We start from the raw sequence: 16,460 nt of genomic DNA on the forward strand, positions 1-16,460 counted from the left end.
GATTCTATCTTCCCGGGATCCACCTTGATCCCATCTCTGCTAACGATGTGCCCTAAGAAGGACACCTGTGATAGCCAAAATTCACACTTCATGAATTTGGCATAAAGCTTGTGTTCCCGAAGCCTTTGCAATACTATCTGAAGATGTAATTCATGCTCCTCTTCTGACTGAGAGTACACAAGGATGTCGTCGATAAACACAATCACACAGATATCGAGGAAATCCTTGAATACCCTATTCATCAAATCCATAAACGCTGCAGGAGCATTGGTTAGTCCAAACAACATAACCAGGAATTCATAATGTCCATACCTAGTACGGAAAGCCGTCTTCGGAATGTCCTCCTCTCGGATTTTCAACTGATGATAACCCGATCGAAGATCAATCTTGGAAAAGACCGTCTTCCCCTAAAGTTGATCAAACAGATCATTGATTCTAGGTAGTGGATATTTATTCTTCACTGTTAGCTTGTTCAATTCTCTTTAATTGATACACATCCTCATAGATCCATCTTTCTTCTTGACGAACAAAACCGGAGCTCCCCAGGGTGACACACTAGGCCGAATAAACCCTATGTCAAGCAACCCCTGGAGCTGAATCTTTAATTCCTTAAGTTCAGCAGGAGCCATTCTATATGGAGCCTTGGAAACCGGTTCCACTCCTCGTACCAGATCTATAACGAAATCAATCTCCCGCTGAGGTGGTAATCCTGGAAGTTCTTCGGGAAAAATATCTAGAAATTCTCGAACCACTCTGATATCTTCTGGCTGAATGGTATCTGGCCGAGTGGTGTCCATCACCACGGCCAGAAACCCTAAGCATCCACCATGCAATAATTCCCTAGCTAACATGGCCGAAATCCCCAGGATCCGAGATCCCCGAACTGAACCAACAAACACAAATGGTTCCTCACTTTCCGGTTGGAAGATCACTATCTTCCTTTTGCAATCAATACTAGCCGAATATTTAGATAGGAAATCCATTCCTAAAATAATATCGAACTCTACTAGGCTCATCTCTATCAAGTCAGCACTTAACTCTCTACCATCTATTCTGATCGGCATAGACCTAATCCACCTTTTGGAGATAACTAACTCTCCGCCAGGTAATAGGGTTCCAAACCCTGATTCATATCTATCAAACGGTCTATCCAATTACTAAAGATTCTGGTTGCAACACAAAAAAACATCCCTGACCTTAGCTGTCACCCGGATGATGCCTCTTACAAAAGCAACACTTCGGGTAGGAATAACGGGTCTCGACACTACCCTGACCACTGCCTCAATTCTGGTTCCCTCGGAACCTCTTGTTCTGCACCGTGCCACCGGATTCAGTGGATGATTTCCTCCTCTGGTCCATGGCCGAACCACTACTTCCCCTGCTGAAACCTGATGCAGGAGGGGTAGAAGCCCCGCCACTTACTGGAGTCCTAACTGACTCCAACATACATCCAACTGCGCCCTCAGCTCGTAGTGCTTTCTCCACCATCTCAGTATAGGTGATCTTGTCGTCGGTAGTGATCATAAGGTCATACTTGATCTTCACATTAAGTCCATCAAGATATTTTTCTTTTTTACTGAAATCGGTTGGCACAAATCCCGAGGCCAACCTCACCAACCGATCAAACTGCGTAGTGTATTCCGTCACACTCATAAAATTAAATATCTTCGTAATCACTGTTAGCCACTGCTCGACTTTCATGACATCTGGACCTCCCAGAAAAGCAAAGGTGCTTGCTTCCGAAACCTTTCATACAAGGGTTCCATTCAGTTTGCCGCTACCACTATCTCGGCCTGAGCAGCAGGGGCGGGTGCCACAGGAACTTCTGGCATAGGCACTGCACGAGCATCCAGCTGTCTCAATCTCTGAATCTCATTATCTTGCTCCTCTGATCTGGCTTGCATTTCAGCAAATCTAACTTCCCAGTTCTGGGCTTCCTGATTGACTTGGGCAGTCTGTGGCGAGTTAACGTCACCCCGACCACGAGCCCTGCCCCTGAGACCTCTACCTCGGCCCATAACACTTGGGGAAAACTGAGCTCCTTGACCTTGATCTGACCCGACTGAGATGCCCTGACTCCTAATATTTCGTAGAACGAGCTAACTGCTGATGATGATTGTACATGTCGTGACGATCTTCGGAAGACAACCTGGCGGCTCTAATACCAAATTGTAACACCCTAACTAGCATAGGCGTATTACGTGATTTTTAAACATACTGTGCAGCTCGTTGCTAATCAACGAGGTTTATGGAAATCGTGATTAATTAAAATTTTTGCTTTTTAATTAAACTTATAAAATATTTATACAAAATACTCGGGATCCCGATTACAAAACCATTTACAAAAGTTTACTGACTAATCAAAATACTTGTCGCCTAGCGACTAATTACAAAAATAGCCTTGCTGTCCCGAGGATCGTACGCTCCAAGCCTAACCGCCCCGACATGTACAATCTTCACCGGCTCGCTCTCACGGTCCATCAGCCTTAGCTTTGCCCTTACCTACACATAAACATAGCACTGTGAGTCGACAGACTCAGTAAGAAAAGCATAATAATAATTATACATAAATCTCGAGTCATGATCAGACGCCCATACCCCTGACCATAACCCTAACTGCCGTGTCCCACACGATACTGAGTCCTGAACGTTCATAAGGCGGTACTATTGACAAGTAACAGCCTATACTCGGTACACTAGTCATACTCCAGCTACTAGTCATACTCTAGCCTGTACCGATGTGTTACAATATCAGCCTATACTCAGTACACTGGTCATACTCCAGCTGCTAGTCATACTCTAGCCTGTACTGATGTGATACGTCAAATAGTACAGAACCACCAACCCTAGTATCAGCCTATACTCAGTACACTGGTCATACTCCAGCTGCTAGTCATACTCTAGCCTGTACTGATGTGATACAGTGTCAGCCTATACTCGGTACACTGGTCATACTCCAACTACTAGTCATACTCTAGCCTGTACCGATGTCACACAGTCGGATGGTTCGAAGCCAACATACATATCTAATGTAATCTAACAGGCTTCCTACATCCACGCTAAACATGTAATCTATATATGCATACTGTTATACTAATCTTACCTGGATTTCGAATTCAGGTGTGCCGGTCAACCTGACTGGAACGAATTGCGCGGCGAATTACAGGCTCCTAAACCATAAAAATCACAACACTATAAGTGATACGCTAAATCACTTCCTGAGGACTTAAACTAGGAACTAAAAGTCTTCTATCGATAAAAAGCACGGCAATACCCCAAATAACATAAAAACAAGAAAATCTAGGGTTCCTAAAAATTCCCCAACCGGTAGACCGGTTCTGCAACCGGAATTCCGGTTCTGGGAATTCCTGAACCCTCATCCGGAATTCCGGATGCACAACCGGATTTCCGGTTCCTCGCAGACCAAACTCAAAAATCATGCTTAAACCTCTGAAATCAACATCAAAACACAACAGCAACTACAACCTAAACTAAGCATGCAAGCACCATCTTTTCATCAAAAATTCAAGAAAATAAAGAAGAGAAGCTAGACAAGAATTACCTCAGCTAGAATCACTCTAAACTTGCTGAAATTCACTTGAATCACAAGAGAAAAACCCACATTTCTTGCTACTCAAAGGGCCGAAACTAGAGGGAAAGAGAGAGCTTTTCCTTTGAATTTTTTCTAACTTTTCTAAGTTTTGGAAAAATGAAAATAAGGTAACTTAACCCCTTTTACATCAGCCAACAAAAAGCATAATAAAACACATAATTTCCCATTATTAAGTCCACTAAAGGACAAAATAACAATGGGGCAAAATGGCCAATTTGCCCCTCCATGCTAACATAACATAAATAACACTAAAGGGGTATTTTTGGGAAATTCTAAATTCCCGACCATTCCCGACATTCCCAATGTCTAAGAAACCGTCCCACAATACTAACATACTAAGTTGTGATTTTACTGAGCCAAACACCGAGTTCCATGTTACCGGGCACCGGAAATGCAAACTTATGAAAATCACTAAATGACATAAAATGCATTTCAGAATTCAACAATAACAGCATAATAATTATTTAAATAGCTATAAATAATATTCATAATTAAACATGATTAACTGCTAATTTCCAAATTAAACTAAGCGGTCTTTACAAAGGGGAACCCTTGTCCAACGTTGGTGAAGTCTTGGTAGAGGGTGAAGACTATGTTATGGAGGAATACACCGAGGTTGTTCCTTAAAGAAGACAAGGTGTCGTAGGAGCTCGGTGGGTTTCTCCTTCATCCATAGTAACCCAAGCAAAAATGAAGAATTTAGAGAAGCACGACTACTTGGGGGATGTCGAATGCTTCTTTCCCTCTCCAAATCACCAGGCAACTAGTCCAAGACAAGGGTTTTATGCCTGGTTGAGCACTCATACCAAGCAGGGTGTAATGTTGCCTTTGCTTCCATACTTTAAGAGAATTGTGAACTACTACCACCTCTGCTCGACCCAGTTCACTTCGAAGGGCATCAAATATTTATCCGCCCTGTTCATCCTTTACGCCTCGCAAGGATGGGACAAGCCATCCCCGCACAACACAAATTGGCTTTTCAACCTGAAGTCAACTCCTAAGCAAGGCAGGTCAGGGTATTTCCACTTCTCTCAGCTGGATGGGAAGTGGCTGAAGGGCACTGTGGATACCGAGTCAACAAAATAGGACACTTTGTGAACGAGTACTTCTTCGTTCAGGGCATGGATACCGTCCATGTAATATTCTAAGATAAGAAAATAGATTAGCGAACCCTAACTAGTTAAATGTGTATTTATATAGAATTATATTATAATATAATTTATTATGTGTGAATTAAATTGAGAAATGACATGATAAGACCCCATTGGTGAGCCAGGGGCATTTTTGTAATTTTGACCCAAGAAGGGTAAAACTTTAAATTTAATTTAATTGTGTGCTTATGGACTATATTATTATATAGTATACCTGTTTTGTCTTTTTTCAAGTATTTATTGACAAGTTGGCATGGTATAGTCACAACCGGGTATTTCGAGATTTTAAAATAGCATATTATTGTTATTGGAATAATCTAAAATTATTTATTTATGTATGATATGTGAATGACACCAGAGTACCCCCTTAAAGAGCATTCTGAGCTTTTAGCCTTCTGCCAGGAACATACATGATTTTGACTCTGTAGACATACAACAAAATTGTAAACCCAAATAAATGGAGAATACCAAGTCTCGTCCCAATCTGGAAAATATTGAAGATATTTACGAAAACGCCAATACCATACAAACTAAGCATCAGCATGCCACCAGCATGCACACCAGCATGTGCCACCACTTGACCACCACTTGGCCAACTTATGGGCATCACTTAGTTTGTAACGTGCCATCTTGGCACGCATGTTACATTCTCCCCCACTTTAACATGTCGATGCCCTCATCGAGGAACCGCAGACAAATCTTCCTCATCTCGACTCCTAAGCTTACTTCAAGCTTCTCCTGAATCCTAAGTCTACACTTGTCCCTCTACCTCCGTAGAACCACCCTCTTGGTGACGATCTCCTCGCCCACTCTTGGACTCAATCAAAGAACCTGTGCCACTATCGCTATTTAGAATCTCCCATGGAGTAGTGCCTCCACACTAGAATACTTCTCCCAACATGAACTCCTCTGAGTCCCTCACAACATCCCACCAGTCAACCAAGTAGCCTTACAACACTGATCCTAAAGATAACACATCCTCTGATAGTAGCTCACCCGCCAATTGTCCAATGCATACTCCTTTTGACAAGGACTGAGTATGGTGCACCGCTTGGGGTGATGTTCGCAAACCAACCGTACCCAACGACACCTACAGAATACGCTTCCACTGAAGCTAAGTCCCTCTAGAAACTTCACACAAAAACTCTATTGTGCACCATCCTCCTGATGGAAATTGAGCAAGACACCCTCATCGTAGGATAAAATTTGGTGCGTCCCACCTGGACGAGGCTCGCAAGCCAACTGCACCCAATGCAGCACCAAGTGCACTCTTACACAAGATTTCTTCGCGAAGTTCTCTAAATTGGCCCTCCGGTGCTACCACACACCCACAAATTCATGCAAAAGGTACCACTAACTCGCTGCATACGTGCTCCTCTAAGCTTCTTTCACGTGGTCAATGATCTAACAGTCACCCAAAACCACGAATTTGCCCTTTGGCTCTTGCTTGTCTCGGCTCTCAAAACTATGTCCATCTTCCAAAATCAACCTTGCATCCTCTGATGACTCGCTAACTTTCGACAAACTTGATAACACCCAGTCATACTCTTAAGATTGAAGTCATCCCTATCCGCTATCTCCCATCGGCATATGCTCTCTGAAGCATTTGACTTACAGTGTCCCATACAACACCAGTGTCCCGATAAATACAAAACATGCCCATACATGCTGCAAACTAGCTTAGTCTTGATCTCAGCCTACGCCACTGCATATTGTCTATCTGTAGCTTGCAGCAATCATGCAAGTCTTCGCACTGAACAACCCATCTGCTGTAGTGTTTCCCTCTGGATTCACACACCGAAACTGAACGATTACCTTGATTCTTCAGACACATGAATTAGTGGGCTCCCCCACTTCAACTTGGGAAAAACTTCTCACTTAGAGGAATACCCCTCAAGGTATAGCTCGCAAGCTAACTGCATACTTGCATACGGTTCCTCCAGTCTACATGTCACTTTGATGAAGATGTTGAACTAATGCCTCGGTCATTCTGACTCTTCACCCCTCGACATTTCAATGTTTCCTTAGTACCTTAGTCCTGCTAACTTTCACCTTAGGCTAACATTGCCATGGTGTTATCTTAGTACCTAAGTCCTGCAGAGTTTCACCCTAGATAACTGGCACTGCCTGTGTCCTGATTCTTTTTGACTTTACATCGTGACAACAATCAATCTCCACGATACCCATCTCGATGGTTGTAATGAGTTCCTAGTCTGTTGAGTGAGCTGTGAGGTCTCTCCCCAACTTCATATGTTGGCATCCTCGACAACATGCCCACAAGTGAATGTCTGACCCCCCAACTCTTCATACACACCATGCCATCTTGAAATGCATCCCGTAGTATGTGACTCTTGAGTCAACTATCTCATATAGCACCCCTATCGATTTCTATATGCATGCACTATCCACTCAGCCATCCAACTGATTCACACTTGCATCACGCCCTTCTGGCTCCCACGATGTACTAAGTTTTAACGATGCAGCCCTTTGGCCTTCATGCAAACTCTAGCACCCTTCTTGACCTTCGCAGGCTCATATGACTACTACATCTCACTAGCACGACCCTCTGGCCTCCACTCAAACTCTAGCGCCATCTCAACGCTTACGCTCTGTCTTCTCAGCCCTCCTGGCTTCTTAAATGCATTCATTCCACAACTGAGCATCTCTATTGATGCCTTTGTGTGACTTACGCCCTCTGGCACTTTTATAAGCCAACACATGCCACTCAACTCTCTCGGCGCTTCCATATGGATCAAATAAAACTCACATGCAAACACCTCCAAGTACAACCATCCTTTGAGGATTGCGGCCTCTGCCCCCTTGGTCTCCATGTTCGTCCCTCTTGACAAACACATGGACCAACTGAAGCATTCCATGCCTATCTCAAATTAAACCATCTCGGTCATCAACTCTCAACCACTGTCGTGACTAACAAGAATCTGATGGCCCCTGCACTACTTCCACACCCCTGCCAACAAGCTTCATTTTCAACAAAAGCGCCTATTGTGGCTTACAATGTCACTCAGGCAAACTTGGCCTAGTATACCAAGCATATAGTATGGACTACCCAATCAACCTTGTATTATGCCAACGAGTTTCAAACATTATGTTGCGCCTCTCTACAATTGCATGTGGTACTTGTCTTTCTGGCATCTTTGAACTTAACTCGAAGCAGCCATCATTGTCTCCTCTCTAGGATGTCCAATATTCACATGAAAAAAGCAACCCAATCTCAACTCCATCTCAGTATACTGATCCCCTTCAGAAAACTAACTGGCTCAACGACATCTTGTTACTACATTCAGACCATCTCGATTCGTCCACACGCCTACATCCTCTTTAGGATAGGCCAACTAGGTTAACCTCCCACTGAGATGAACTCGGCTCTGATACCAACTATCACGGGCTCACCTTTTCATGTAGCAGAACAATCATGCAGCACCTTGACTTCTCTAACCTAAGGTTAGCCTTCGAACCATCCGAGTAACAATGGGCTCATTTTTCACGCGACCGTGTGCCTCGTGCACACTTCTGTCTCTCGAACAACTCCCGCCGAGTCATGCTCGCAAGCATCCATGAGTGCATCCATGCATCGAGGCTCTCTAGCCAAAATACTCGCGCTGTCCATAGGTTCTCACAATGATAATGCAAATCCCAACACTGACGCTCACCTTGTCATTCGTGACCAAGGTAGCATGTATGGCAAGATGCCAACACCAAGTTAACGTGCCAATGCTTCTATCATGCCCCATTTGATACTGTCCGAATAATCTCCCTCGTCACCCAAGGAATCCTATACGTCCATGGACCAATCCTCAAGGTGCCATGCCTCCATGCATGTTGGCAGGCCCTCCAGACAAGCCACTAAACTAGTTGCATACATTAGACCTCTGTCCCTTTCCAGCATGGTGCAACTGTCCCATGCACGTATGGAAACTAGCCCACGAATGACTATCCGTGTAATCTCGTGTTGAGACTCCTGGTCAAGGCGCACCACCACATCTCTTGGAAGTTTAGGCCACGTCCCGTGGAAGCGACATACCGGCAAGCTAATGGAAACGTACCCGTTAACCTTTAGCAGCTTCTTAAATGCACTACCGGGTTGGCCCGATAATGTCCATGAGTACTCCAACTCATGGAGACATATGAGTCCCCTCGTGGTCCTCATATGCACGTCCTACTAGTCCCGCAGACTAGTAGTAGCTTACTTAGCACCAAGGTGCAAGAGGTTGGTGGAAAGCTGACACCAGAGTACCCCCTTAAAGAGCATTCTGAGCTTTTAGCCTTCTGCCAGGAACATACAAGATTTTGGCTCTATAGACATACAGCCAAATCGTAAACCTAAATAAATGGCGAATACCAAGTCCCGTCCCAATCAGGATAATATTGAAGATATTTATGAAAATGCCACTGTCATACAAACTAAGCATTAGCATGCTACCAGCATGGGCGACCACTTGACAACAACTTGGCCAACTTTTGGGCATCACTTGCTTGTAACGTGCCATCTTGGCATGCACGTTACACCGAGCGCTGAACAGGCACGACCTGTTGCTAAGGAGGAAGACAATGAAGGGACATCGAAGTCCAAGAGGTGGAGGATGAGGGCGAAGTCTGTCTTGACAATTCATCTGAAGCCGAGGAGGAGGGAGTTGCTCGGAGATTGCCCTTAGGGTTTTCATCGAGGAAGGGGAACCTGTGTCCGAGGTTGGTGAAGTCTTGGTAGAGGGTAAAGACTACGGTACTGAGGAATACACCAAGGCTGTTCCTCAAAGAAGACAAGGTGCCCTGGGAGCTCGGTGGGTTTCTCATTCGTCCATAGTAACCCAAGCCAAAATGAAGAATTTGGAGAAACACGGCTACTTGGGGGATATCGAATGCTTCTTTCCCTTTCCAAATCACTGGGCAACTAGTCCAAAACAAGGGTTTTGTGCTTGGTTGAGCGCTCATACCAAGCAGGGTGAAATGCTGCCTTTGCTTCCATACTTCAAGAGAATTGCAGACATCTACAACCTCTGCCCGACCCAGTTTACTCTAAAGGGCATCAACTATTTATCCGTCATGTTCATCCTTTACCCCTCACAAGGATGGGGCGAGCCATCCCCGCACAACACCAATTGGCTTTTCAACCTAAAGTCAACTCCCAAGTAGAGCAGGTCGGGGTATTTCTACTTCTCTCAGCTGGATGGGAAGTGGTGAAGGGCACTCTGGACACCGATGTCAACAAAATAGGACATTTTGTGAACTAATACTACTTCATTCAGGGCATGGATACCGTCCATGTAATATTTTGAGATAAGAAAATAGATTAGCAAACCCTAACTAGTAAAATGTGTATTTATATGGAATTATATTATTATATAATTTATTATGTGTGAATTAAATTGAGAAATGACATGATAAGACCCCGTTGGTGAGCTAGGGACATTTTTGTAATTTTGACCCAAGAAGGATAAAACTTTAAATTTAATTTAATTGTGTGCTTATGGACTATATTATTATATATTATACCTATTTTCTCCTTTTTCAAGTGTTTATTCTGAAATTATTTATTTATGTATGATATGTGAATGACATTTATGCTTTGGATTGAGTTTTTGTTATATTAAGACCCTAGGGGCAATTTGGTCATTTTGACCATTTGACTTATTCTGATATTTGTTTAAGGAAAATGAATTATTTTGATATTTTCCCAGCCCTAAGAACCAACCTCCTCTCTCTTATATGCTTTGTGTTATTAATCTCTCAATTTCGGAAAATTTACATTAGAAGCTTGCATGGATTGTTGGAGGTTTTGAGTGCTAGGGTTTGGAAAGGATTTGAGGTAGTGTTTCTACCAATTTTATTTTGAATTTGATTGCTATTGTTATCCCAATTTTTGCACACTGACGTGGCATCACACGATGGTGACACGTGGAATCAACTCTGGGTACCTCCTCGCAAGAAATATGCCAAACAGGACACCACATACATTTGCTCGGATGAAGTCCTCTTAGCCGGGCAGTGAGCAATCCGTGCAACACGCCATCACTTAGTAAATTCAGCTTTCGCATCGTGATTCATCAAAGAAATTCCTATAACTTTGGGATGAGATTACAGAGATATGGCAAGCTGTCCAAATCCCACGATTAGTGTATTCTGTATTTACTATGTAATCTTTCTACTTATATCAATTGTAACTAGAAGGGAAAGACTTCCCTCCCAAGCTTATAGCCTTATAAATAGTGATTCATACTCACTGGGAAAAGGGTCGAAATATTTTGTCTAAGAATTCATATTCAGAGATATAATTGTAAGAGCTCTAAGAAAAGGAACCATTCTCCTTGTTCTTAAGTCAATACAAACTACAAGGATTAGGCTATAGCCGAGCTACTCGGGGCTGAACCTCTATAAAATTCTTGTGTCTTTATTTGCTTTATTATACTATACTCGTATTAAACTATTTGTCTCTTACAAATCAGACTCATTGTCGTTGGCTAAAAGCGAGGTCAATAGTTTGGTGCTTTCATTTAGAGCAGAATCAAGGATCGCTCTTTATTTCAAATCTAATGAATAGTACGATGGTGGTACAGACTCGTAGGGGCGTGGTTGATCCAAAGAATCCACAGGCGGTGGATCCTACACTGTAGAATCCAAGAAACACAAGGGGTCCGCCAACAGTAAATCCTGGACAACCATCAACTGCAGGTCACAGTGTGACGACTCCTGTGGATGAAATCGTGCCTGTTGAGGAAGTAACTTGGAATACCAGTTCAGCAGCCAACCAGGGCATTCATAACACAGCCGTTCCGCCTGCTACCAATGTTCAAACAACCATTGGAGATGACACTGAAATCCAAAATCTCCGTGCTACTCTTGGAATCGTGTAGGGTCATACCAACACCCTGCATCATGATCAGGAGGAACTCTGTGCTACGGTGAACCTCGCATTTGAAGAGCAGAGGAGCATGTTTGCCGAATGGAGATACAAAGAGATGGAAACATTAAGGGCTCAGCAAGCAGCCATTGACAATTGTAGTCGGCAAGCCACTGTGCTGATACAAAAAGCCTATTAAACTGCCGGGCAACAGCTCGTAACAGTCATCCCCTTGGGTGAAACAGATGAAGATCCAGCGATGAATACATCCCAGACTATAAATGGTCAGTCGTCAAATCCCCGGTCACAGGTCGCACCTGTGGGCCAAGTTGTAGGCGGGCAGACCTTGTCTAGTAATTCATCAATTCCCAATAATTCCAACCAGGTTAATGATGTCGGTCAACAAATTGGCCAAACCAATCAGTCACTGTGACAACCAAGCGTTTCTGTATTTGATAGGTTGGGGATGACTCATGATCTTAGAAACAATTTGAAAAGGAGGAGAGGAGTGGACGGTCAACTTGACACGCCAATCGTGCAACCCGGAACCCGCGCTCAAAAAGATGCTGATGTGACTCAGATTGACTAAGAGGCCAAACATGTTAGTCCAGTCGCGCAGGCACAGTTGGACGAACTAAAAAATATGTTCCAAGGCCTGGCCGGTCAGAGGAATAATGATCTCAAGTTCGATTGAGCACGTGGAACCCCTTTCTCCCCCGAGATCGATATCCTGGAATTGCCCCACAAATTTAATATGCCAACCTGGAAGATGTATACTGGAAAGGAAGATCCCTTATCCCACCTTAAGTATTTCGAGATGCAAATGGACCTGCAAGGAGTAAGAGGAGATGTATGTTGCAGAGTTTTTCCTGCCACCCTTTTAGAAGCCACCTAACAATGGTATTTCAAGTTGGCACCTAGAAAGTTCAACTCATGGAAGGCTTTCTCCTCGGAGTTCCATGCACAATTCTCTTCCTCTCGCCAATTTCTGTCACACCTAGAAGATCTGGTTGAAGTAAAGCAAAGACCAGGAGAGCCTCTCCGAGCTTACATCAGTAGATTCATGACGGAGGCTACTAAGGTTTCAAGGGTAATCGAGGACGGAAAGTTGTCTTCAATACTAGGGGGCATTGAAGTCCTTGGGGAACTTTGGAAGTACATAAGGAAGAACGGACCAGTAGTCTCGATTAGTGATTTTCTTGACCGTGCAGAAGGTTTTATCAAACTTGAAGAGGACCTTCAGCGAGCAGAAGGTGAACAAAAACCTGGCAAGTCAAAAGCTCCTTCTACTAGGACATCCATCCAGCTACCCCATTACCCAAGCAATTCGAGCTCAAATGGTAAACGGTCCAGCAACAATAATATGCAAGGGAATGTAAAAAAGGGAAAGTTCACTAGCAAAACCGAACAAGCTCCCCGAGAGAATCATGCCAAGTATACTGCATTTACAGTCCTGACAGGACACATGGAAAGTGTCTACATGGCTACTCAGTCATTAGCCCCGTTCAAGAAGTCCGCACCCATGGAAAAAGATGTCAGTAAGAGAGATATAACCAAGTTTTGTCGATTTCATGAGGATTACGGTCACGACACCAATGAATGCAACAATCTGAAGCGGGAAATCGAATTCCTGATAAAGAAAAATAATCAGCACGTTCAGAGGTATGTCAAGGCCGATCAAAATCAATGGGGCGACAACAACCAAGACTTGCTACTACCACCAATAGATGGACATCTGCAAGTCATTATTGGAGGCCATCACGTAGCTGGAGATTCAGGCAAAGCCCAGGAGAGGTATGCCCGAACAGTACAACATGAGCAAGAAGAAGTAGTCTGGCCGTTGAAGAGAGGAAGCTGAAGATCCCATGGGCAGGGCAACCTACCATAACATTTAATGATGAAGATGCTAACAAGATTAGATTTCCGCACAACGACCCGTTGGTCGTGGAAGTCCAGATAGCCAACAAAATTGTGGCCATAACAATGATAGATAATGGAGCCTCTTACGACATCTTTTTCAAGACCACATATGAAAAGATGGGGCTCCAACTCAAAGATCTAACCCCTTGCCTTTTGCCCGAATATGGTTTCTCCAGCAAAGGAGTCACACCTATAGGGCAAATTCGCCTAGCCCTCACTGTTGGACAAGCTCCGACAAGTATAACTATAATGGCACAATTCTTGGTATTAGACATTCCCTCAGCCTTTAACTTCATGTTAGGCCGACAAGCTTTGTATGACTTAAAGGCTGTTACGTCGATATTGCAATCATGCCTAAAATTTCCAACAAAGAATTGGATAGGGTGTCTAAGAGGAAACCAACAGATTGCTCGGGAATGTTATAACCTTGCCATAGCCAAGGCTAAAAAGGAAATATCCTCTAGCCAGAGCACAGACAAGGGAAAAAACATTTCTAAGTAGGGAACTTCCCAAGGCAGGGATGAAGATGTGGATCCTCGACTTGGGGACCCAAACAACAATGTTGGACCTGAGGAAGAACTAGAAGAGATCGAGATCGATCAAGATATTCTTGCCAGAAAGCTAAAAATTGGAAAAGGTTTGTTGCTCGAAATAAAATCAGAATTGATAAAATTTTTGAGAGCAAACCTGGACGTTTTGCCTGGTCACACGAGGATATGGTCAGAATTGATCCTTCTGTAATTTTGCACGTCTTAAATATTGATCCCAACTTCCGACCAGTTCAACAAAAGCGAAGGCTGTTGGACAAAGAGCGACATCTAGCCCTGAAGAAAGAGGTAGAGAAGCTACGATATAACAACTTCATAATTGAAGCTTTCTCCCTAGCTTCGGTTGCCAATCCCATACTAGTACCCAAGCTGGACAAGAAATGGCAAGTTTGTATTGATTTCACAGACCTCAATAAGGCATGCCCCAAAGACTGTTTTCCACTCCAAAGAATCAATCAGCTTGTGGACACCACAGCTGGGCACAAAATATTAAGCTTCATGGATGCTTATTCGGGCTATAACCAAATCAAAATGCATCCACAGGACCAAGAACATACATGTTTCTGAAAAGATATGGGTCTATATTGTTACAAAGTCATGCCATCAGGTCTAAAAAATGCTGGAGCCACATACCAAATATTGGTAAACAAAATGTTTAAAGACCAGATCGGACAAAACATGGAAGTATATGTGGATGACATGCTCGTCAAATCCAGGAAGAATGGGGGGCACATAGATGACCTGGACGAATGCTTCAAAGTCCTCAGGAAGTACAACATGAAACTGAATCCCTTAAAGTGGTCCTTTGGAGTCAGCTCAGGTAAGTTTATGGGCTTTTGGGGCAGAAGGGTCCACGATGGTTGGCTCCTCAGAAAGATCAATAACTGCTTCGGCTGGTGCCTTCTCTCTGGACGGAGTTGTCTCACTGCCCCTAAACTTCTTGGCCGGAGGAGATAAGCCCGAGCTTCCGCCCACTCTCTTCTTCAGAGCTTCGAGCCTACTTTGAGACATGTCTGCACGAAATAAAAGCAACATGGTTAGGGAAAAGCACTAGAGGTATGAAAGCATAATAACCAAGAAAGTTAAAGGCAAGATGGAGTATCTTGCACTTCAGAAAAATTGTTTGCCCGAGCTAGACTTGATGGGTCATCATCATCTGACGAGTCTCTTTGCTCCTCTAGGATGGCTTTCCCCTTTCCTACTATAGGAGTGGATGGCCGGGCAGGTAGACTGGGCTCCCTGATCTGAATCAAGACACAACCTAAGAGGATAATTCCACTTATGTTCTTAGACAAAAAGTCACGGTACCTTGTTGTAGTGGGAGAGTTTCAAGGAACTCACCCTATTATGACTTGGAAGACACTTGTGATGAAAATCGATTGTTAGTTTAAACAAGAAATGGATTGTCAGAATAAGAAACTAAGAAGCAAAGCCAAGAGAACTATGGTTAAAACCATTCATATGGAACAACCAAAAGTTTTCTATTACAAGGATAAGAAAGGAAATTTCATTAGTAAGTCTATTCAATGGACTTAACAAAACTTCCTATTCCTAGTATTAAAGGTTTGAGTTTATCTAAACCTATAGCTTGTGGTATGCCTGGTAATTTACTTACTCTAGTGCAAGCGACTTACTTTAGTACGATGCTGGAGCATTTTTCTAATGGAAATCTATAGAAGCTTTTCGAATTCTAAATATAGATTTCATTTATCTAAAGAAAATTTTCAACTATTCTAGAAAAGATAAAGGCCAATGAAAGAATCCCTTAGGATCAACAGTGAGAGGTCTCAGATATGCTTTAGTATGCATTAGACCAGACACCTGCTGTTGAATGGGAGTAATGAGTGGGTATCAGATTAATCCAAGAAAGGAACATTGGAAGACAATCAAGTAAATCTTAAGATCAAGGAGAAGAACTATATGTTAGTCGATAAGGGTGTATTTAATACTCTTAGACTACACCAAATCAGATTTCTAGACTTGCCTTAGTGCTAGAAAGTCTGCTGATGAGATGGTGATTACTCTGGGGGGAGTTGTAAAGACCGCTTAGTTTAATTTGGACATTAGCAGTTAATTATGGAAAATTATTTATAGATATTTAAATAATTATTTGTGCTGTTATTTTTGAATTCTGGAATGCATTTTATATCATATAGTGAAATTTCATAATTTTGCATTTCCAGTGCCCGGCAACATGGAACTCGGTGTTTGGCTCAGTAGAATCACAACTTAGCATGTTAGTATATTGGGACAATTTATTAGACATTGTGAATGTCAGGATTGGTCGGGAAGTTATAATTTCCCAAAATACCCTTAGAATCCTTTAAATTAGTTTTGTGTGGGCAAGGGCATTTTGGTCTTTTTTCCCTTTT

The 16,460-nt window shown here is 43.0% G+C and overlaps 1 protein-coding gene across 1 annotated transcript; it reads left to right on the top strand.

Moving 5' to 3' along the window:
- Nucleotides 1-12,389: 12,389 nt before the first annotated feature.
- Nucleotides 12,390-13,478, top strand: LOC115720261 (uncharacterized). The gene is made up of 2 exons (XM_061109376.1): nucleotides 12,390-12,470; nucleotides 12,531-13,478. Exons 1-2 carry the CDS (start codon nucleotides 12,390-12,392, stop codon nucleotides 13,476-13,478), a joined length of 1,029 nt encoding a protein of 342 aa, XP_060965359.1.
- Nucleotides 13,479-16,460: the final 2,982 nt, after the last annotated feature.

This window comes from Cannabis sativa, chromosome 2 (assembly GCF_029168945.1).
Source record: "Cannabis sativa cultivar Pink pepper isolate KNU-18-1 chromosome 2, ASM2916894v1, whole genome shotgun sequence".
Lineage (NCBI taxonomy): Eukaryota > Viridiplantae > Streptophyta > Magnoliopsida > Rosales > Cannabaceae > Cannabis > Cannabis sativa.